Source organism: Theropithecus gelada, chromosome 15 (genome assembly GCF_003255815.1).
Source record: "Theropithecus gelada isolate Dixy chromosome 15, Tgel_1.0, whole genome shotgun sequence".
NCBI lineage: Eukaryota > Metazoa > Chordata > Mammalia > Primates > Cercopithecidae > Theropithecus > Theropithecus gelada.
The window spans coordinates 79,822,665-79,847,545 of NC_037683.1; the positions used below are offsets into that span (position 1 = coordinate 79,822,665).

The 24,881-nt window shown below is 39.3% G+C and overlaps 1 protein-coding gene across 4 annotated transcripts in view; it reads right to left on the reverse strand.

Annotated features, from left to right (window-relative positions):
- Nucleotides 1–24,881, reverse strand: part of SMARCA2 (SWI/SNF related, matrix associated, actin dependent regulator of chromatin, subfamily a, member 2) — a 180,889-nt gene that overhangs the window by 113,294 nt on the left and 42,714 nt on the right. For all 4 annotated transcript variants that reach the window (XM_025359053.1, XM_025359051.1, XM_025359049.1 and 1 more), the window contains exons 7-14: nt 24,632–24,805; nt 23,011–23,184; nt 20,506–20,676; nt 11,269–11,322; nt 8,412–8,542; nt 8,130–8,187; nt 5,355–5,455; nt 3,894–4,041 (exon numbers count right to left, since the gene is read on the reverse strand). In XM_025359053.1, the coding sequence (XP_025214838.1) occupies nt 3,894–4,041; nt 5,355–5,455; nt 8,130–8,187; nt 8,412–8,542; nt 11,269–11,322; nt 20,506–20,676; nt 23,011–23,184; nt 24,632–24,805 (1,011 nt within the window). The remainder of the gene's footprint in view (nt 1–3,893; nt 4,042–5,354; nt 5,456–8,129; nt 8,188–8,411; nt 8,543–11,268; nt 11,323–20,505; nt 20,677–23,010; nt 23,185–24,631; nt 24,806–24,881) is intronic.

The following is a 24,881-nucleotide window of genomic DNA, read 5'->3' on the forward strand; positions in this document are numbered from 1 at the left end:
AAAGAATGTAAAATATGAGCCTGTAATCATTCCCGCTGCTTGGCAGGTGCTGAGTGTTAATCAGATTTAGAAATGATGGGCTGTAGCATACTGGTGAGTTTTAAAGCAGCTTTGCCGCTCATCCATACTTAGTATTTCACAGTATATGACATTCTAGAATTACTATAAATGAAAAAAGCCCAAACCAAAATCTAATCCAACCAGTCCAAGAATAAAAAGCCAATGTGAAGGTAGATTTGGCACACAGATCACAGATTATTAGAAACAGCCTTTTTGGTAATAAAAAGGCTACCCCCAGGGTGAGGTCCCCTCAGTGAGAAGGCGGAGTGACCAGGAAGCCAGGAACACTCTGCTGGGACCACAGGAGGACATTTCTCTTCCTGGCAGGGAGAAAGCTCCCAGGCAGCACATGCAAACTTTGCAATGTGAGTACGCCCCAAAGGCTGCACATGAAGCTGGTGACTGGAAACACGCTCGACGTATTTCTGAAGTAAAAAAACACTGCACCAGAGATTCCCCACGTTAAGTACACAAGTAAGGTTGGGTGAAAATAAAAAGTTGTTAAACCTCCATCCCCCAATCAACAATTCCCTTCCACCATCATACCACAGATGCTGGATTTAAATGATAGGATCAATTATATATATATTTGCTAAAGTCAATTCAGCTTGCTAATGATGTTATGCTTAGGGAAATGTTAATTTTTTATGTAAGAACAAAGCAAGTAATTAGTTTATTTAAAATATTTATTAAATGACTATTCTGTGCAAGGGGCCATGCAAGGAGCTGTAGCAGATAGATACGAAGGTCTGTAAGATGCATGCCTCCCTTCGGAAGCTCAAATCAAAGAGAAAACAATGAATGAGGCACATATACACATATACCAAAAAGTGGCTGACAGTGCCAATGTATATGTATACATATAAAACTGTATTGACAAGAATTTTTCTTAGGGAGACACTACATTGGTTTGAAGCAATACTTCCATCAGGCACCTGAGATACTTTGTACCATGCAAGATTCCAAAGTCATCCTAAAGGTTTCTGCAGAAATACAGCAACACCAAGAGGTAAGTAGAGAAACAGGAAGAACCTCCAAGAGAATGGGCAAAAGATAGAGGGAAACAGTGGAAATTATTGTAAAACAAACAGTGGTAGACAGGAGAAGCTGTCTGCCTGCAATGTGTCCCTGAAACCACTAGACCTTTAGAAAAGTCAACTAAATACCAGAAACATTTTGGATACTCTGTAGGATGAATTTTTTTTTAAGTGAAAATTGATAAAGGGCTGAATTTTGCATTTGCGCTAATTCAATACAAAACAGAAGCAGAAACTAGCAACAGAGGAGACCAGAAATTCACAAAAAATTGTGGGAAGTAATTTAGGTTTTCTCAGGCTGGAAACTGGCAGAATTGGCCAGGGGGAGGATCACATGTTAAACCAAGCTTATGTGGCTCTCTAGGAGTAGCAGGAAGACCTCAGCCATGTCAAGGTTAAATAAATATTAATGACACAAAAACCTGTCAAGAAGCAAGGAGGTAGAAAGCTTACTTATGGAGAGAATGATCAGGGAAGGCTTTGAGCCACAACTTGAACTGGTTTGTGAGATCTCATCAGGCAGATATGGCTAGTCAAGATTCCAGGAAAAAGGCACTTTATGAGGTATAAACCCAGAGAGACACTGCAAGGCATGTTCAGGGAATGTATAGCAGCTCAGCAACACAGAGGCATAAAACTCACATATGGAAGTAGAAGCTGGCTTTGAAAAGAGAGTGATGAAGAGTGCTTAGAAAGGTGTTGGATGACAGAAGAAAATCCATGTGGCATTAAAAGTTATTTACAAATAATTCAAAAGATGGATCTCCCATATACAGATACACAAAAGTTTTATTAGAGCATGCTGTGAGTTAACATCTATGTCAGGTAGGCCAAATAAGATGAAACCTGCTTTGGATCTCATGACTATGACATGGTCTTTGGAGAACACACGACCTTACTAAGGCCAGAGCAGTGGTCCTCAGAATGTGCTCCAGGGATTCTCAGGGGGCCCCCAAGACCTTGGCAGGAGATCTACAAGGTCAAAATGATTTGAATGACAATACTAAGGCATCACTTGTCATTTTTACTGTGTTGACATCTGCACTGATGATGTAAAAGCAATGGTAGGTAAAAACTGCTAGTGCTTTAGCCCAAATCAAGGCAGTACTGTACTCGCAGTCATTGTATTCTGCACTCCTATGCAAGGGCAGCGGACACAGTGCCAAGTGTTAAGAGTGGAGAGGACCTGATACCAACAAGTACACTTCCTAAAGTATATTCTAGAAGATGCTAGTCTTACAGGATGTTAATTGGTGATATAAAAATAGGGCTTGGTAGTCAAAGAAGTTTGGGAAATACAAAGTTAAACAATGTTAAATAAGTGATTTTCCTGCAGGATGCTAATGTGCATTATGGTTACACGTTGATTTCCACAGAGTCCTAAGTGTGCTGATGGGCACGTGAATTAACAGGAGGTGTCACTGCCAGAGTGACCATATCTGGTTGTTGTCAAGGGACAGTCCAGGGTTATGCCTATTATCAATAATGAGACTATCGACTCATTCACAAGTATTCAATTTAGAAATAGTAATTTATATGTTAATCTTAGTTACAATATTTGGCCATAAACTTCTTTTTTTAATTTTTTTTTTTTTTTTGAGACAGAGTCTCACTGTCACCCAGGCTGGAGTGCAGTGGCGCTATCTTGGCTCACTGCAAGCTGCGCTCCCAGGCTCATGCCATTCTCCTGCCTCAGCTTCCTGAGGCTGAGGCTGAGTAGCTGGGACTACAGGCGCCCACCACCACGCCTGGCTAATTTTTTTTTGTTTTTAGTAGAGACGGGGTTTCACCGTGTTAGCCAGGGTGGTCTCCATCTCCTGACCTCATACTCCGCCTGCTTCAGCCTCCCAAAGTGCTAGGATTACAGATGTGAGCTACCACGCCTGGTCTCTTTTTTTTAATTTTTAAGGAGCAATTCATAGAACAAATGTCTCATGGAACACACTTTGGGAAACATCACAAAGTGGTAGAAGGTAGAACACAGGAATTAGCCTCAATTACAGGTCAAATAAAACATTGGCCTAATTTTTAATCAAAGCACAGATGCTCACAATTTTATTGTATCTTTTTTTTTTTTTTTCTTTTTTTAGATGAATTCCACTTTGTCACTCAGGCTGGAGTGCGGTGGCATGATCTTGGCTCACTGCAACCTCCGCCTCCCAGGCTCAAGCGATTCTCCTGCCTCAGCCTCCGGAGTAGCCGGGATTACAGATGTGTGCCATCACACCCGGCTAATTTTTGTATTTTTAGTAGAGACAGGGTTTCACCATGTTGGCCAGGCTAGTCTCGAACTCCTGACCTCAAGTGATCCACCCACCTCAGCCTCCCAAGGTGATGGGGATTACAGGAATGAGCCACCTCGCCTGGCCTATTGTGTCTTAAGAAAAAGCATAAATGTAGTAGACAGCTACTCCTAGGCGGGTTGAATCCATGGCATAAAACCACAGCCACACCTACAGATTTTAAAGAAATACTTCATCTGCTTCAAGATGAGGCGTGGATGTTCTCCAGTTTAATAGAATGTGGCTGGGTTTCCCATTTTGCAGAGATCACTTTAAATACATCCCAAAAGCACAAAAGAGAAAATGGGTATGGCATGCCCTAGTAAAGATAGTAACATGGAGTACTCTAAAAGAAGAATTATAGGCACAATGAAAGGAATCTCAGTATTATAAGTGATGTGGCCTAAAATGTCTCATCATCAAAAGCCCTTAGTTAACATGTGCATGACATACTTCAATCAAAATTAGGCAAATGGTTACAACTTGCCAAGGAAACACAAACCACGCCAATTACCTGGTAATGCTTTAGGGTTCCGTTAATGAGGAGGGCGGACTGTTTCTCCACCCTCTCCGAGATGGCATGAGCCACGGTGTAGTAGGACTGGGAGCCCCTGGCACTGTACTGCATGCTGTATTCATCATCCACGTCTTGCTTAGCTGTCCTGGGAAAGGAAAAAGTGGAGAATCACACACAGACATGTGTGTGCATGTGTTGTTTTACTTCACTCAAAAAATGATTTGAGAACCTAAAATAGCTGCAATAAATGTGTTTTATTTATCAACCACTACTTGCCATGCAGTTAATATACACTATCTGTAATCCTCACAAACAGCAAGCATAAAAGGCATGATGATGATCATCACCATTTTATGCAGGTGGAGAACCTGAGGCTTACAGAGGTTACTTCATTTGTTTGAATCCCATAAAAGGTAGTGAAACCAGGATTCAAATGCAGGTCCCCTTGACCCAAAAGACAGATAGGAGCCAGAAACCTACACCTGCAGTTGAACATTTTGCTGACGAAGCCGTCCTAGACTGTTAAATACAAAGATAAATCCTGTTCACAGAACAATGGCTAAAGCTGGGAGGGCAGGGGGAGAGGGCAACCCAACATTAAAGGGGTAGGAAGGAGGAAAGGCAGGCTTCTATCTTCTGTGCCTTGTTCATGAGCTAGTCTGTTATTCTACAGGCAATGAGGAACCACTGAGGGGGATTCTTAACACCTTCAGTGAATGATGAGGGCAGACTGGTAAGAGGAAGGGTCCCTGAAGTAGGGCACACAGCCAGCGAATAAAAGGGAGGAGTATGAGGATGTCTATTTCTGGTATTTAAAATATCTCATCTTTTAAAATTTTCTCTTTTGTATATTGTTTCACAACAGTTTTCTTTTAATAGTCGAGCTATACAAGCAAAGAAATGTGCAAACCCTTGACGTAGAGGGCCCACAGGAATGGATGAGACATAGAGCCAGGACACTCGGAAGGTTGGAGAGCGTTCAGGGACTGGGTGGGAGTTGGTGGTCAACTTGGCAATGGCAGCAGGAGGAAGACAGGAATGGTGTCTCTCACTTGGGTTTCAGGGAGAGTGCTGATGTCATTAAGGGTGGCAGGAAAGGGAGCGAAGCAGCCAGTTAGGCAGGTAAGTCTCATTAGTTCAGTCTCGGATTGAAGTGCAGACGACAGGTGTGACGCTCAGGAGTGAGCCTGAGCTGGAGGAGGGGATTAAGGAGAGAGAAGAGGAAGGAAGTGAGGAAGAAAGGGAAGGAAGGAAGGGAGGAAGGGAGGGAAGGAGGGAGAATCAACATGAAACCCCAAGACCTGGGAACCCAGAACTCAGTGGTGACCTCTAAGAGCAGTTTCAAGCGGAGTGTAGGCGTGAAGTTAGTTGCCTTCCTTAAACAAAATTTCCTAAAAGAAAATTCATCAAGCATCATCCTCAGGCAATGCATTTCCAAGGGAAAAACTCAATACACACTCAATGATCTGCTTAGCATCCTTCTCAGAAACTTCTTCGCTATTTGGATCCAGGAGTATTTTCTCTTCGGTTTCCTGCCTACTGGACTCTTCTTCCTCATCCTGGAGAAGGAACAAAGATTGGGAGGAAATTATATTTTAACAAGGAAATCTCTATGATTGACATTTTCTGAAAAGACATGAACTAGTATTCAACTTCACAAATGAAGTAAGATCATAAAATTCGGGGAGGAAGTAAATTTAACATCTACTTAAGTGAGGCAATACCCCCATTCCATTGCTGTTGAAATCATGAATGAGAGAATGAAGGAAACTCTCTGAGAATCCCCTAGAACCCTTGCCCCCAAGAATGAGTATGTAAACATCATACCAGAAACATAAATATTTATCATTATTTGGTTATCAGAGTCCTGTAGAGCATGTCTGCTCTCACTCAGTAGCATTCTCTCTAAAGCCATATTGTAGAGATATTAGGATCGTCCTTCTCATACAAACACTCTCACTGATGGCTGGGCGCAGTGGCTCATGCCTGTAATCCCAGCTACTCGGGAGGCTGAGGCAGGAGAATCGCTTGAACCCAGGAGGCAGAGGTTGCAGTGAGCCAAGATCACGCCACTGCACTCCAGCCTGGGCAACAAGAGTGAAACTCTGTCTCCAAACAAAACAAAACATAAAACAAAACAAAAAAATCCACTCTCTCTGATAATGCCCATGGGACTTCGATGGCCCCCATACATGTCCACTGTAGAGGACCTGGTTCTTGCAAGCACACTGCTTTCTGTGGCTGATTCACATCACACATCACAGAGTACTGAGATTAAAAACTCTCAATAACTTGCCAAAGGATTCAATACCTCTCCCTTCTCAACTGAGTACTACATCCAGCTGACCCATTTGAAAGCATCACTAAATAAATGTCCATTCTGTCCACTACTAACCTGGTGTAGAAGGCTAAATCTTTCCAAACAATCCAGTAGAATTTCCTTGAAAAGCAGGTTTAAAGAGAACCATGCTTTTCCATAAATCTTAAATGACAAAGTATGAACTGACATACTACCAAGGAGAAAAATCAAACCTTACGATAGCAGTTTAGAAGCAGGGAGTAAGCTAACGCATTGGCACAACTCCTTCATCTTCCAGGCCAGGAAATAAAATGCTGAGAGGGGACATGACTCTCCACATGTCACTCAGGCTCACCTGCAGCAGACCCATGCGATGGGCCCAGGGACAAGGGCTGTCTGTGCCCGTCACTCTCAGGTTGGCACCTGCTGGCTAGGTGGCCTACTTTATCTTATCTCTGCCCTCTCTGGCTCTCTTAACTCGAAGAGAAGTTTCTTTCAGTAGGTCATTTATAAGCCCATTCATCCAAGTAAACAAACCACCTTTAAATATCTTAGAGATAGAGTAGCTGGGGGAAAAAATAGCATCCCCCAAAAAGTATTTGCTTTTTTTTTAAAAAAAAAAAAAACAGGATCTTGCTCTGTCACCCAGGCTGGAGTGCAGTTGCGTGACCTCAGCTCACTGCAGCCTCTGCCCAGGGCTCAAGCCATCCTCCTACCTCAGCCTCCTGAGTAGCTGAAACTGCAGGCATGCATCACCACACCCTGCTGATTTTTGTATTTTTTGTAGAAACAGGGTTTCACTATGTTGCCCAAGCTGGTCTCGAACTCCTGGACTCAAGCAATTCTCCCACCTCAGCTTCCCAAAATGCTGGGATTACAGGCATGAGTCACCATGCCCAATCGTGTTTGCTTTTTAATGATCATACATTGTATATGAATAATATATATATGAATATATATGCATCGTATATATTATATATGAATATAACGTAACTTTTATTATTCTTCCTTTTTACAAAAGCATTAAGTGCTCATGGAAGACTAATTTGGGAAAACACAAGTCTACAAATAGAAGGAAAACAGCCATAGTCTTGAGATCCTGGTCAGCTTTTACAGGTAAGGATGCTTTACCTGGTCCTTGGCACCTATACTACGGCACTCTCAAAAATATCAGATCTAATGACTTATTATATATTAACTAATATATATTAACAATGCCCTAATAAAGGAGATCAAAACTTCTTTTAATACTTCTATTTTTAATTATTACATTAAACATTTTGTAGCTGACTTAAAGAATATTTTATTATTTCTCAATTTCTATTAAAAGTACCCAAGATTCCCATTTTAGGTTCTAGTTATACTAAGTATTCCTTCCAAGAGACTGAGCGCTTCTCTTTGGGTAACAAGTATATTTAAGGAATTCAAACAAGAATCACATTTGGAGAGAAATCAAGAGGATCAATAAACTCATTAAACCAAGTCCATGTTGCCCTTTTTTGTCCAAGTTTCCAGACTCAGAATTGCAAATAGACTCTAAGGTCTGAAGGACTTCAGAACTTTTTGGCAGCTAATTCTCAGTGTGAACCACTTAGAGATATGGCATGGTCTTTCCCAAAGTAATCCATCTCCAATTCTCCCCCAAAAGACCACTTCACCATTCCAAGTTAAAGCCAGCTTCTCTTTTCTTGGTTACAAGTGAATTTAGAACGTGCCAAGTTTCCCCATTAGCCGGGGCCTCCCAAGAGATCACTGTACCTCTAGGCATACACCATCAAAGCATTTGTAAATCCTTAGCCCCAGCTGTCACCCAAAGGCCAATCCAGGAGGAAGAATCGATAGAAGGACACAAGGCCCGGGCTTACATGCAGGAAGAAGTTTCTTCCTCTGACAACTTTCAAACCAATAAACCCCAAACAGAGATACATACATACCTCCTCCTCGTAATCAGAATCACTCTCTTCACTGTCGGATCTAGGGGCAACTTCATAACTAAGGAAAAAGAGTGAGGAAGAGGAGGGGGCTTAGTTTTTTAAATTCTCAAACAATAAAGACACACATGACTTAATAGCACAATCCATGTGTAAAAGAAAAATCCAAATAACAACCTTCAACCATCTCAGCAAAGGCTGTGTAGTTTTAGTTTTGAGATTGTACAAGATTACCAAAATCTAAAAAGCTAAAAGAACACCACGAATGCTGCTTTCATGCCTTACCCAGGATTCATTTCCAGCCAGGCGTCCAGCTGACTTGCTTTGGGTGCTTCTGGTCCGAACAGAACCTTGCCGGTTTCTGTGTGAGTCACTTTGACAGGGAGGTCACTCATCTGGCTGCTCTCATCTATGGGCTACAAAGGAGAGAAAATCATGTCATGGCTTGATGTTAAGACCTTCTCCCAGTTCTTTACTGGATGTTTCTCAGCATTTTTTGCTGCCCAGCATCTGAAACCTTATTCTGTGTTTGGAAATTTCACTACCTAATGAGTTTTGGTGGGAGGCGAGAGGCTACCTCCCACTAAAAAAACTGAAAATGCTGCCTCCCTGGCAGCTAAGATACAGGCACAAACCTCAGCTCCAGCAACCAGATACATCACCAAGGCTGTGAGTTAGGAGCTAGAAGTGCCAGGGTGTGGAAACCAACAGGTACACTGGTGCAGGGCAGACCACAGTAGCAACAATGCCAGGAAAGTGGTAATGGCTCTGTCAAGCTTCTGCCTGCTCCCAACCACAGCCTGTCCTCACTGGACCAGTTGTAGAGCATAATATTGGGGATAGCCCTGAGTCAGGTTCTTCAGAAACCCTGGAGATCTGATGAGTTGCCCGGTATCCTATCAATATATTCCCTTTTTATTTAAATCAGGCAGAGTTGATTTCGGTCATTTGTAACTAACAACCCCCGATTCCTCAACTAATACTTTCCAGATAACAACTACTGCAAAGTCATGGTTTCACAGAGAATGAAAAACAGAGAAGGTATTATAACCCATGTCATCTCATGAGTGGCTGGTTTGGTCTCTGCAGAACCGGTGTCCGTTTTCCAAAACTAACCCCCCAGGTATCTAACCCAACTATTGGTATCTTTGAGTGTGACAAAGAAAAAAGCTCTGCTCCTCTGAAATCTGGCAAATTGACCAAGATTAAGCTAAAGTTCATTACTAGACTACTATATCTAAGGAACACAAGAATCACACTTGAACATAATCAGTAGCGAATGACTGCTCCTGATTACAGGGTGACCTGTACTTCTAGAAGCAGATCCCTAAGTAAAATGTTTATTTGGAAATGTTTGATTTGTGAGTGGTTCAAGTTATCTATCTCCTGAAAAGTAATAAAATTGAATTTTTAGACAATTCAAGAATTCCAAAATTTTTCCTAAATTCCTTTCAATTGGAATTAAGCAGAAATGATAGGATAACCTACAGTATGCTATAGTTTATCTTCCATATCTTATAGGAAATGACCAAAAAACAAAACAAAACAAAAAACACATAGCCAAAGGTTCTTTCCCCTTACACCCTCAACAAAGCACTGTCAGCATAAGAAACAATATATTAGCAATTATCCACAAAAATAACCTTAAAAAGAGAAAAGGCTTACTCTAGGTTGTCGTTTTTCTCTTTTGTGTGTGCTAAAGCAATGGTTTTGAACATCATTACTTTGCATGCCAACATGACACTTCTTCCTCATTAATGTAAAAGGTCATCTATATACTCAAGAGATAAAGAAGAAAATCTACAATTTGCTATCATTTCCCTTGGAAAAATCATATTCTGTTATCATGAACCATTATAATATAGCTTGTTTTTGTGCTAATGTCATACCTCTAAGAAAATTGGAAATCACTGTAGATAGAATTAAAACCTTGGCAAAAGCACTGAATGAGAACAGAAGAGCATAATAATAAGAACATTATTTCAAAACAGAGCAAGATGTCCACGTTGCAAGCCTTAGCAAACAGGACACGTGTTAAGACTAAAAGAAAAAAAGATGTATGTCACAAGCCCAAGATCAGTAGCTAATTTTCCCAACAGACAGTAAGATGTAAGAACACTACTAAGCTAACATGTTAAATCTCTCCCTGTGTGCTTAATTGTAGACCAATGGGAGGCATACTTAGGTAAGGCCGGGCTTTTGCAAATTAGAGTTGTTTCTAAGTGCTCTAATATACAGTATTCTTTTCCCATAACAGCCCACGGAGTTTCTTACATATCAGACATTTATCCTGATCCTTTCTTTCCTTGTGATGGATTATAGTGGTTAAGTAACATTTATTGTTCAAGAGGTTTCTGCATAGAATAGTGGTTCAATCTTTTTTTCTGCATCTCTGCTGTTTGAGTTCACAATACAACTGTGTGCAGAGCGATACCAGAATGGGAAGTGGCAACCTCCCACCCACTCCGATCTGCCAAGTAGGTTTATCAGAATTTATGAGACAAAATGAAGATCATTTGAAACAAACTCCCTTCCCATCCTGCTCGGGGAGTGTGCCTCCTCACTGTGAATAGCTGGCAGGGAACCTTAAATTCTTCAGAAAAAAAATCCAATAAATAAATGGTATCCTCATAATTCAGGAGAATACTAGAACTACTAGGAAATGAATTTTAGGACTAGGCTGATGAATATACATATAGAAGCTATACGGTAAGCCTATTAAAAATGTCAAAAATAAGTTAACCAAATACGTGACTTCTTTAGTTTATGTATTTTTATGATTTCAAACTAATAATAAACTAGAGAAACTGGGTCCTATGTTATGCTTCTGTATCATTTACTGGGCAAGATAATTAGAGAATCATTTAAGATTCTTACACACCCTATATATTTGTAAATATATGATTATATGTGCACAAAAAATTCTGAAACAGTATGCAATATATTTAATATGAGTTGATTGACAGTCTGACATGCAAGTAGATTATTTTTCACTGTATCCCTTTTGTATCATTCTAATGTTCTACTATGCTAATGTATTACTATTTTTACTTAAAATAAATAGCAGAGTAAGAAAAAATAGTATGTATCTGGCACGGACTCTGTTCAGCAGAACACAGTGGAAAGGATGACAATCCCTTACCTCTCCATCCGGTCCCAGGGCAGACTCCCCACCCTCTGCATTCTCTTCAGCCTTCTGCAAAACAACAAAAATGTTATATGTAACCAAGATGATGGGGTACAGGACTTCCTGGTAACTCTCTGGTATGTAATAGAATTTCATTGTTACCCCATTATTATCTAACAGAGCTTAAGTGTTAATGCCTTTTATGTTCATTTCTCTTTGCTGAGACAAAACATGTATTTTATGAGCAACTTGTAGAGAGTCACTTAAAGCCAGATATGATCTGAGACCAGCACACTAGAGATTTGTAGATTGTGTCTTCAGGGACCCAAAGAGCTTAAGATAGGGCAGCATCAAGACAGTGGTCAGAATCTGAAATGTTCTTCTCATGTTTGGGAGTGTGAAGACAAATCCTGACATAATTAGCTCAACTTTCCTATCCCCTAAGCAAGTTTTCTTCAGCAATGAAGAACAACATTCTAAAACTGTCCATCAAGAATAAGCTCTGATAGCAACAATAGACACTGGGGACTGCTAGAGGGGGGAAGGAGGGAGTGGGGCAAGAGTTGAAAAACTAATTATTGGGTACGATGATCTCTACCTGGGTGACAGGACCAACTGTAACACAAACCTCAGCATCACGCAATATACCCAGGTAATAAACTTGCACATGTATCCCCTGAATCTAAAATAAAAGTTGAAATAATAAAAATAAAATAAAATAGGATTCTCAATAAAAAGAATAAGCTATGAACCACTCCATGGGCATAGAAACATAATATAAAACTTTATGAGTTCCCTGGATGTTTTTAATTCCACCTAAATTTCTTTCATAATATATAGTATTTCTACCATGTGTATATGGGAAAATTTGATGCAGATACTGTTGTCTCATGAAGAATTCTGTTATCTACCATTTCTTACATATCCCAATATCTTAGTCCATTAACTTCTATGTGCCTCAAAAACAACCTAAATGAAAAGTTAAGAATATGTCATATCAGCCAGGTACGGTGGCTCATGCCTGTAATCCCAGCACTTTGGGAGGCCAAGGTGGGCGGATCACAAGGTCAGGAGATCGAGACCATCCTGGTTAACACAGTGAAACCCCATCTCTACTAAAAATACAAAAAATTAGCTGGGCGTGGTGGCGGGCGCCTGTAGTCCCAGCTACTCAGGAGGCTGAGGCAGGAGAATGGCATGAACCCAGGAGGCAGAGCTTGCAGTGAGCCAAGACCGCACCACTGCACTCCCACTGCACTCTAGTCTGGGTGACATAGTGAGACTCCGTCTCAAAAAAAAAAGGAAAAAAAAAAGATTATGTCATATCTTGTACATATCCAAGCAAGTCTCATCTGTAATATACGCAAAATAATGTAAAATTTCTTCCACTTATGATAACCTCTCTGACAAGTGAAATCTTTAAAATCACCTCTATAGAATCCCTATTTTAAAGTTACTGCTGGAAAGCTGTACTATTTCTGCATAGTATAACGAGAAAAAAAAAAAAACTTTAGTCATTTCCTTTGCCAAGATGCTTGAGAAAATGAGCTTTCCTCCCTTGGGCTCTTTAGTTAATTAAAAATAAAAAATGATGATACACAATCAATATGAACTCAACTTTGTTTACTTAAGATATCGATTATATAATACGTTTTTGCCTTCTAGAAAATAACTCAACTGTCTTTTGACAAAATAGCTTTTAAGAAAACACTTAAAGTTTAAAATCCACTTTTATTCATAGTGAAGAAAGGCAGTTCCATCAGCATTTGAAATTTCTGAAGTTCTTTTACAATGCAATTTTCTTACCAAAAATACATGTATGTATGTATGCCAAAGCACAAGGCATTAAAAAAATGCAGCTTCTACCAAACAGTAGGAAATAAAATACTCCCTTTGGTTATGATTTTCCAAGAAATTAAATTTCTATTTTTGTCACCCCAGAGCGAAAATACTGATAAGCTCAAAAGAAATGATCAGCTTCGAAGAGCATCAGGCTCTACATCTATGCTAGTGACACAGAGAACAATAACAGAACCCCTGTATTCAGAAAAGAAACCATCCCTGCTACCAGTCACTGAAGGTTCCATTTTTGGAATTCTCAGAATCTATACTCAGGGGACTATTTTAATTAATGGGGGAAAGTCAATTAATCCCACCATTCTTTCCATACAAATCAGAAATATGCTACAAATTTGGCCAACAAAGAAAATCAAATGAGACAATGAATAAGCCAATTTCAAATATCTAGCAAGTGGAATTGGATCACCATTTCAATGAATAGTACATTAAAAAGCTTGAAGCATCATATATTAATATAATCAAAACTATTCTAAAGGATACTTTCCTATGAATATACTATAGACTAGCCAGATTATTATCTAAAAACTGTCTCATAGTCAGGCCCTTCCATTACTTAAAATCCCCCAAACTATTTTTTAAAATTCTATTAGGTATCGAATCTGAGAGACGGAGTAATATTAGATTTAAGACAGTTGAGTTCTGGAATTAGACAAACTGTGTTTGAATCTTAGCTCTCCGTAATTAAGTGCAAGAGACCTTAGTTGTATGATCTTGAGCAAATCATTTTCTCTTTGTGCCTTAGTTCCCTCTTGCATAAAACAGGAATGGTAACAAACAGTACCTATATCCTAGGGCTTCTGCAGGACTGGTCACTGTTTCAACATGTACAATCCAGTGTCACAATTAATATATATGCTGCCAGCCTCAATCTCCACATTGTACAAGGGTCAACGATAGTCCAAGGACTATTCTTTTATGTCTATAATTAAGACTGGCTGTAGCATTTCCTGAAAACTGCTTCATAAGCCTACGAGGTCAGGGATTTTTGTCTGTTTCGTTCACTGTTGCATTCCCACACCTACAAGGGCATTTAAAAGGCACTAAATAAATATTTGGTGATTGAAGGAATGAATGAAAGCACAAAGAGCAATGCTTTCCACTTAGCATATGCTCATTAAATTATTATTATCATAAATAGGTGCCAATACATTTGCGAGTCATAAAATAGTTAAGAGCACGTACACAATTAGCCATTGAATTGGTGCTCTGTGTGACTTCCCTCGCAAGCATGCCCTGTCCTTGAACCCAATTCTGCCATGTTATTCTAAGAGATAGAGGCCAGGTGGCAGTCTACTCTATGGCAAAAGATGTCAATTTCTCCCATCATACTTTGGATTCCTTCAGTTTGATGACATTCCTGGTTGGTGCACTTTCATAAGCCCATGTACTCACATCAGCCTCATGCTGTGCCTCAAAACTTGAAAAAACAAAGCAAAACAAACACAACTGTCCCTTTTTTTGGTTCAAAATTAACACCCAAAAGCTTGTGATCGGTCTACTGTTTGAGCTGACTTCGGATGGTCTCTAAGCACCTGAGGAAATGTCCTGGTGTGGATGCAGCAGCTGCTACTGTGTCTTCTGCCACCTGAGAAATTTTCATATGTAGTTATCTGCATCGTGTAATTGCAAACGCATGCTATCAATATTAACGGTTGATGCCGGCACTTATTTCCATTGATTGAAAACAAAACAAAACACTGAACAAGAAACTTTGTACCGGCTTCTTCCTACATGCAAAAAGAGTTTAGAACTAATTATGCTTATGTAGGAAGGGAGGAGTATAATTAACCTAATCACGTAAGGGGACATGATAGGAATTATTCATAACTAAAGATTACTCATAACTAAAAATTACTCAAACTAAAGACAGTGTGTGTTCCCAATTTCCAAGGCCAATGTCAATTCGTATCTTCCATTTAGCAATGTTCACAAACAAAGGTATGTGCACGGCTACCCATCTTCCTTGCAGAAGGTATAAAAAGTAATCAACAACAGGGCTGAGGAAGGAAAGAAATCTCTAAACATGAAAATCCCGTGTAAGCTGAACTCAATAGAAGACTTCAGTAGGCCATTTTATTTAGATTACTATAACATAGGCTATAAACAGCCTCATTACATAAAGAAACAGTTTTAAATCAAATATTTTACAATCTCTATTATAAAATGAATGTACTTTATCCCCCAGTGGGTGTTATTATAATATACTGAAACAACATTCAAATGTGCTGGTATCTGAAGGACTCATTCTGTTTCGCTGGAAACCTAAGCTTTCCAAAACCACTTGAGTTATTTTTACTGTCATTTAAGCGGACCTTAAGATAGGTAATCGGGTAATTTTTAAAAATGCCCAGGAATATCAAATTAACAGGCATTTTCAAATTACTTGGGTTGTTTCTTACAGAGAAAATTAATTCGAACATTTTGACTCAAGTAACTGGTCAATCCAGTTAAACAGGACTTTGCTCTAAACTTCTAGTCTCACCCATTTTGACACTGAACTAATCAAATAAATCTAATCACTGTGGCATTGTGTTCTCTTATCCTTACAATAGTTCCTACACTTGAATGTCCAGAATTACATTAGAACCTTTCTTTCATCTATGAAAATCTTGTAGAGGAAAGCTGTAATAAAGTATATAATCTTTGGGGAAACTATAAGAGATAAAAAAAAAACTGAGAAGAATCAGGGAGTAGCTTGATTTTAAAATAAATGTCTCAATAATATTACTGCTTTGCTTTTCAAGCTCTTTTTACTGAAAATTGTGCCAACAGCAGGCTATTCTGACATTCTGGTATCTAAACAGGATAAAAACACATTTCCTACCACTATATTGGCCAATACATTATGCCAGGAAGGTTCGACCTACAAAATATCACAGTCCTGAGATTTACTTATAATAAGTGTTTGGTAAGGAAAAAGAGAGAGAGAGAGAGAGACAGGATAAAAGAACTTCTAGAAAGAAAATCGAACCCTCCAATGTAGACTATATCTGGCCTAGTGTTGCCTCAGAGATTCTGAGTATGTGCCCATTAGTATCATATGTTTCCAAAAAACGTCACAAATAAATAACACAAGAATAGTTCTGCTGGTATACATCCCACTGAAAGATGTGGAAGGGAGAATTAAATATTTAGTTTTGGCTGATGTCAACAGCTCTGGAAACTGAACCCCTGAAATAGCTAGACTTTTTTTTTTTTTTTTTTTTTTTTTGAGACAAGAGTCTCGCTCTGTCGCCCAGGCTAGAGTGCAGTGGTGCCATCTCGGCTCACTGAAAGCTCTGCCTCTCGGGTTCACACCATTCTCCTACCTCAGCCTCCTGAGTAGATGGGACTACATGTGCCCGCCACCATGCCCAGCTAATTTTTTTGTATTTTTTAATAGAGACAGGGTTTCACCGTGTTAGCCAGGATGGTCTCGATCTCCTGACCTCATGATCCACCCACCCCAGCCTCCCAAACTGCTGGGATTACAGGCGTGAGCCACCGCACCTGGCCGATGGCTAGACTTTTAAGCAACAGGCAGGGGTGCTCCTGGTATGGGCTCCTAACCACAGCTTAAGGAAAAATGTACCCTAAAGTACTGTGAGAGATGCCTCATAATCACCAGGAACCCTTGTAAATTAGAGGCCATGTAATTAGAAAATTCTCTTTGTAGGAGTTGGGGGAACAGGGTGGTAGGCAGAAGTTATCACCTGTGATAAATCCTCATTTCTCTTCTGCATGCCTCAATATTTGAAGAATCTGCCATTGTCCTCAAAGATAACCTACACACTAATATTCAACTGATTTCCAACTAGACAAGAAGTGGTGACCAATTATTACTGATTCAACACCACAAAGAATATGCAGTAAAGGTTTAAAAAAAGATTTATTTTCAGAAAAACATAACCACATTATAATTATGATTCCACTTTCGTATCATAGAATTGCTTGATGAAATAATGTTTACTGAGCACTTACTATATGTTAGGGTATATTCTACATGCTTTAGATAAACTTTCCCATGTAATCCTCACTACATATCTATGGGGTAGATAATGTTCCTGTTGCCTTCTTACAGATCATGGGACGGAAGCACTATGGTAATAGAGCTTTTAATGAAACAGCCTACAAGAGAATAACAGCAAATTAGTATATATATTTTCTTATGTAGTTTTGATTTTAAAAGATTACCTGCTAACACGACTCAATTCACTAATTTAGCCATGTTCACGCCTAGTTTTACATGTCCTGGTGCCTTTATCTAGCCCCATTCTCTTTTGTACCCTGTAGGAAACCTCAAGGTCATGCAAAACGCACATTATAGCACATTCATCTTGAACACCAAAGAAATTAGTTTCATATAACTAGGTTTTCAATACTTTAAAAATTATTCCTCCTCTGACACTTAAGGAGATACATGTAGTTCACTTCTTTTTCTTCCATTTCAAGGGCTTTAATGGAAGACCAGGCTGAGAATGAGAAGTTTCAAAATGATGTATAAATGTGTACTTCAAAAAATGTCTGTAATGATGAGAAAATTAAACAAGGTCATAACGGGTTAAAGGAAACCTACCCTATTATTCACGAGCAACAAGTAAACACAATAAACTCCCAAAGAAAGACTGAGGCCTCTGTTCTTCTACAAAATTAAAAAAAAAAAAATTGTACACTAGTTTAATGCTGAAAATAAAAGGTAATCCTTTTCAGATTAAATTAAGTGAAAAAGTCAACCATATTCATGTTTAATAGCACATTTCTTAGAGTTATCTGTAGCTTAGTTGTCCTTCAAACTTAGTGCTATTAGCTATTAGCTCACTGAGTAAAGTACGTTTTCTCAAAACAAAGGTTTATTGAAGTATTTGTTAATTTAAAAAATATTGATAGGTACAGCATAATATTTAATACCATAGAAAAGTGCTAAAAAGGATAGCAGAGATTTTTATGCTCATGGACATAGAAGTTTTCCTCCACCACAGAGAAGCTAGAATAAGCAACTCCCAATCATTCACTCTAATGGAGGGAAGAAGAACTATAGATAATCCAAAATGTCAAATCAGCTTTTCAAAGTATCCCCTTCCTTTGCACTTGAATAAAGGTGCATCTGGAACTGGATAATTCACTCTGAATGAAGTCTTAAAGCCCCGCAAAAGAGACAGGTACCAGGAAGGGCTAAGGGCCTCAGTTTCTTTTCTTTTTTTCCCCCCCCTTTCTTTGTCCCACTTCTCCCAGTAAGATACCCTGGAAGGAAACAGAGCCCCTCCAACTTAGCCCTGCTGAGGGCAGGGAGTGCTCAAATGCTAGGCACCCAAGAGCATGCAAGGAAGGGCAGATGGCTGACCATAAAGTAAAAATTCTGCACATTGATCATGTGAGATAATCAATGGGAGATACTCAAAGATATCTGTAAGGTAGACAATAGTTGCTTTGACATCTATTACTCATTTGCCAAGAAATCAGGCCCCACTTCCAACTGGAAACAGTTTCCCTCCACAACATTCATCCCAGCTTGTAATTGTATATTTGGGTGCATGTTGGATTAATATCTGTCTAGCCTCTCTTTCTCTCTCTGATTAGTATCTGTCTAGCCTCTCTTTTTCTCTCTCTGATTAAATTGTGAGAGAAGGCAGGATGTTTTCCTCATCATTGTACCCCCCTTCTCCCAGCATTCTAGCACATGACCTAGCTCATAGTAAGTGTTCAGTTAGCATATGTTGAGTGAAAGCGTAAGACACAAAGAATAAGTGCTATTACCAAATTGAAGGCAAGGGTTTGAAAGGGGCGTGCCAACTTACAGATCATGCAGAGTAACACCTGAAAAATAATTGTGACAGGTCCCTGTTCTGTACAGATGGACACACAAATATAGGCATAATCATCAACACTCAATTGTGTATCTTTCTCTGCCTATGATGATGCAGCTATCTAACACCATGGCAGAAATCTATTAATTGTAAGCCACAATCTCAAATCTGGGTCATTAGCTTTTAATCATAAAGAAATGTAAAACACAAATTTTAATACTAGAAACACTAACAGTGATAACCTCTGCAGAACACACGGCTGAATTAGGAAAAACTAAAAACTGCCATTTAATGGGATCCACTTCCAGAATATTCCAGAATTCCATCTTTCTCTGCTATCAATATGTCAGTAATTTCTTTTTAATTTTTAAACATTTTTTATGGAAGTCAAATAGACATAAAAAATTTACCATCTTTATCATTCTTCAATCTACAGTTCAGTGGTAATAACTACATTTATATGATTTCTTTCCCCATCATCCTTCCCTCCCCCTTACCTATATGTTCCTCACTAATTCTGAAAACATCTTTTTAAGGTAGGAATTGGAGCTGGAGTTTTGCACAGTCTATAATGCTACATTGACAAGAAAATGAGGTATTCCTCACCAACAAAATGTCTAAACACAAGCCCTGAGTCATCTCTCGTTCATCTTCACAATGAGGTAAGCTATCTTATACTAAAGAAATCAGTGCAAGAAGGCACCTTCTTAATCACTTATTCTTCCTCCTTGATTATGAAACATAATTTTTCCTCAGGTATGAGGATTCAGGGGCCATGAAATTAATTATTTTTTGAAAAGCAATTTGTTCAGTTATTCAGTGTACAGAATGAATGATTAAATGCTACCAATCCTCAACCTTTACAATGGTGACTTCCTGTTGATGTTTGTACCTGGCCTAAACAGAATTTATCATGAAAACACAGTATCAACCAAGAACTAGATGACTGGACGATTTAGGCTTCAAAGAGGATCATATTCACAGGCCTGTCCTCAGCAGGTTACTCTTGAATTGAGATACAATATCTGTAGATATTCTAAATCTTACCCTTCATTTCTCATGATAATTAGGAAATATTTCACATAGGGACTCTTCTTTTATGTGATTACCTAAAACCCCAATGTGCACACTCACCTCACTGCGACACAGGGACAGAACTGAATGAAGAACTTTGGCACTGCCATCTGTCCAAGTAACTGTCGCCTATGTCTTCCTCTGGCTTCTTCCAACCTGTACACTGCATTTTCTTCTTAAATTTCTTTCATAATTGAGTAATCCCCTGTCATACTAGCATTAAACTTAAGCAAACACTTACTTGTATCTGTTTTTCCTTTCCCAATTAACTGTATGTACTTAATTTAAAATCTATTAAACAATGATTTATGAACACTGTTTTAGTTTAGTACATCCTATTATTACGCCCTTACCTCCAATAGTTGTCTAGTATACCTAATCAACACTTTCATGCCATACCTATTGACGCAATTTTCACAATTCAATCATCTAAACTTTCACCAGTTTAAGAAGTAGTACTTAAAGAGCAATACTCGCCTTAAACTTATCCCTGCCCATACACCCTGGACTCAGTTGCCACCACTAGGATACGCACCTTCTTCCTCCTCCTTCTCTTCTTCTTCTCTTTGGCTGCTTGGGCTTGCTTGTGCTCCCAAACCAGGTTGGTCAGATTGGCTACATACTCATCAGTCTGCTGCAAAAGGTAAGCTAAACGCCTGTCTTTCTTTTGATCAATCAGTTTTCTATAGCCTTCCTCATCTTCAGCCTATTAAGGAAAGAAGAGTACGATGAGAGCATAAAATAAGCATGCAGACAACTCCACTCTCCACTCTGTCCTCCCCTTGACTGTCTGCACTTTGACTGGTAGGAGTGTAGCAAACTGGATGAGTTGGGCTGTTCAAGCCATTGCACAGAGTTTGAAGCAGGGCAAACACACAGAAGTGTGACGCCTACATCCCAGGACACTGGAGTTTACAGCAAAGTCCGGGCACAAAGCCACGCTGTTCGTGTGGTGTGATTAAGCACTCTGAGCCAGCTCTTTGTTTTCTGTGTTGCTTTAACTGTACAAAACGATTTTAGAATTTGATGACTCATGATCTAAAGTTTATCTTTAACTCTACATTTCAGAAATTTTCAAATATAATCAAAAGCAGAGAGAATAGTATAATTTCTCCTATAACCAACTCCAAACAACAAAAAGTAACTTGTGGTGATTCCTGTTTCATTGCTACTCTTCCCCTAAACCCAAACTGAATTGTCCTTGAAGCAAATTCCAGACATAATATCCTTTCATTCATAAATATTTCAATAAGTACTACTAAAGGCAATGAATCAAATGGGCTTTTAACAAATAATGTCTTATATTTAAAAAAGTCTTTCTTTTTGGCCTTACAAACTTTGTGGTTGATAGGAAAGATCAAATTTGGGGGATTTTTTTTTTCCCCCCACAGATCTGCACTGAGTAATGGGCCCAGGTGACTGGAGACAAGTCACTTAGCACCTGAAGTCTGGTACTGCTGAGCAATAAAATAGATACAGTAATTTCCACTTCCACCTCCCATTAAGCAACATGATGAGGTTAAACGGAATAAAATTCTGATGTACTCTGAGCCATTCTGAGAGAAATATCTTTGTGTATCCCAATAAAAGGACACTCCAAATTATTTTTATCATGTAATGCCATGATAAAAGGAACAAGCTGCAAAATCTTTAAGCGGCAACCCCATTGCAAAAACAAAAACAAAAACTTGGGATCTTCTGTCCAGGGGTGTCACTCTAGCATCTGCCTGAGTGACAGCAGCTTCATCGCTCAGTCTAGCTGCCATCTGCCCTGTGGATGAGCAAGAGCCTCAAATGCTATTATAACTCTAATTGCTTTTGGTTATGGTTGAACTCACTTGAAGAAAGAGTGATAAAAAACTTCAGTTTCTCTATTATCTGTATATTCCATCATTTAATTGCAAAAATTAATGATTTGCAAATGCCTAATCATTAGTGTCAAACCAATCTGTTACTGAAGTTCTAATATAGTTTCACTTCAGTTGAGTCAGACAAATTTGACTGCTTAGTGATCAAATTACTATAAAAATGGTCTAGTCAGAAACCTCTTGGACAGTCCCCCTCTCTCCCCAGCATGGAGAGGGAGGCAGGATAGGGTAGTAAGATGTGGTAGTACCTGGACACAGAGGCTTTTAAAACATGGTGTTTACTCTCTGGAATTCAAAAAATAAAAAAAAATGCAAACTGCAATACCAGCAAGGAAGACAGTGTCACTTAGAATTTTTCAGGAACATAATTATGGGCTAAGACTAATGACCTTATCTTCATCTACGCAGGCATTATGTCCTAGATAGGACCTGCAGGTCTCCTATAATTATAACATCAACACACGTTTTTCTAAAATCCACAGTGTGCTCTGAGGTCCAATTCCAAAAATAAATGGTCAATAAAAACAAATACTCAGGCCAATGATATAAACCTATCTCTTCCGTGCTTATATTTATATACCCATTAAAAAATAATGGTGCAAATGTAATGATCCATGAATAGCCTTTGACCATAACATGGCTATCACAAAAAAGGCAACATTTCAAAATCAACTTAAAAATCACTTATTACACTGTTACAGAATAATTTCTCCCATTAAAAAAGAAAGATAAGCACCAGAGGCTTCAAAATACAGACCTTCTTAGATTTGAAGACACGACTTAATGTGTTATTCATTCCAAAAAACATGGTCATTCATCTCAAAGAGGCCATATTTTTTAAAGAACTGCATTTGCCATCCATCCAGATTTGGTTATCAAACTCATGCAAAATATAGTACCTGCTTTTATGAGAGAAGCTGTAATCTGTACTGCAGTGCCACCCCAGGACACAGAAATACTATACTCATCAGTCATCCCCCTAGATTTTTGGCATATGCTGTCCAGGAAAGAGAAAAAGTTTTTACTTCATCTCCCTAAGGTTCAAATAAATTTATTAAAATTTTTGATAAGCAGTTTTCACTTTTTCCTTCTACTACCACCATATTTAATGGTCTCATGGCAGACGGATGTGGGTTGAGTGGTTTCCCGGGCTCCTGCAGGGAGTTCCTTACCATCAGTCGCCGCATTCTCTCCTTTTCAATCCGCTCTGTCTCCTTCTTCTGCTCTCTTTCAGTGTTGGCATGCCAAGTTGCCACTGCTTTGGACAGCTTCTGGATCTTTCCGGCCACAGACCGATGATATTCCTTAAAATCTTTTGCATGTTGCAAAATACTGTTCAGGTATTCCTAGAGGATCCAAAACGGGAAGAAAAGGATACTTAAAATCCATTGCCCAATGTCCTCTGAGCTATCAATGTGTCCAAGAAAACTCTTAGTGTGTGTTTAACAGCATGGGAAGACTAGAATCTGTTTGGGGATAGGTGCCCTAGTATGTCTCTGCAGTTGACGTGTGGGCCATGTGGCTGGTGGGAAAGATGGCCTCTTTAGGTTCCTTTTGTTGCAAGCTTTTGCCAGAGAAGCCTCCTCAGCCTTGAGGGTGTGGCCACATGAGAAGGGAAAGATCAAAGACTGAAAGAGACCTACAAAATGGCAATGATAAAATGTGCAGCAAACCACTCATTCACTCCAAAATAAACCTGAGGAACATGGGCAGTTCCAGCAAAAAGTATGTCATAAAAGTAACGTTTTTCTGCTCTAATTTAACTACCCTAGATTATGACCCAAAGTAAGCTGATACAAAGTTAAAATTGCCATGCAGAATTTGTATCCACTTTTTAAATATATCTCTATTTACACTAAAATCCCACATTTTTTTCAAAAGGAAACTAAGCTAAGCACTAAATTAAGCACAGGAAAACAAATACAATTTATAGGACTATGACAGGAAATCAAATCCTACATCAAAATATTTCCAAACCCCCAGAATGTTTTTAAATATTTGCCTCTGTGAAATATTCAACTAGTCCCTTCAAAGAGGCCAGGATACTATTATATTTGTTATGAAAATAACTTTTTGCTCTCTACTTTCCTTTTCCAAGTTCCTGCTCCCAGAATTTTGCACTAGGAAACCCACCTATGCCCACCCATTCAAAAACTTTCCATGGGATTATGAACATGACACCTGTTATGGACTGAATGTTTGTGTCCTCCCAAAATGTATATATTGAAATACTAACTCCCAATGTAATGGTATTAGGAGGTGGGGCCTTTGGGAGGTGATAAGGTCACGAGGGTGGAGCCCTTATGAATGGGATTAGTCCCCTTATAAAGGAACCCCAGAGAACTTTCTTGGTCTGCTTCCACTACATAAGAAAACAAGAAGTTAGCAGTTTGCAACCCAGCAGAAGACCCTCACCAGACCCTGGCCATGCTAGTTCCCTGATCTTGGGCTTCCAGGCTCCAGAACGGTGAAAAATAAATTTCTGTTGCTCATCAACCATCCAGTTTATGCTATTTTTTTTTATAGCAGCCCAAACAGACTAAGACAGTAATAAACCTCATTCTGCTGCTGAGCAATTGTATGACCTTGAGCAGGTCATTTATATGTCCTGGCCTAAGCGTCCTTGCCTATAAAATGATGTGGCTGGATTATGTAAATGTCAAGGAACCGTTCTGTTCTGTGATGTCCCTACCACCTACAAGGGTCCATTTTTCAGTCATTCTGACCCCATTCAATGACTTCATTGGACAGCTCTGTCAAAGTGAGGGTGAGCAAAGCCCAGGGTCTAAGAACCTGGTGTTTCTGACGGCGTTTCCTCTCCTGCTCAATCTTCTGCTGCTTCTCCAGCTTCTCAGTCATGCGAGCTTCTCTCAGAGTCTGGCGCTTGCTCCGTTTGTATGCTTTGGAGTTGAGAGCCGTCTCCAGGGTTGTGTCCCTGCGCATGCAGGCCACCACCTCCTGTCTCAGCTGTCAAGAGGAGAGCAGTTAGAGAGCCTTCCCAAACAGAAGCTAGGTTCCCGAACCCTGGCCTTCTCTAGGTTGC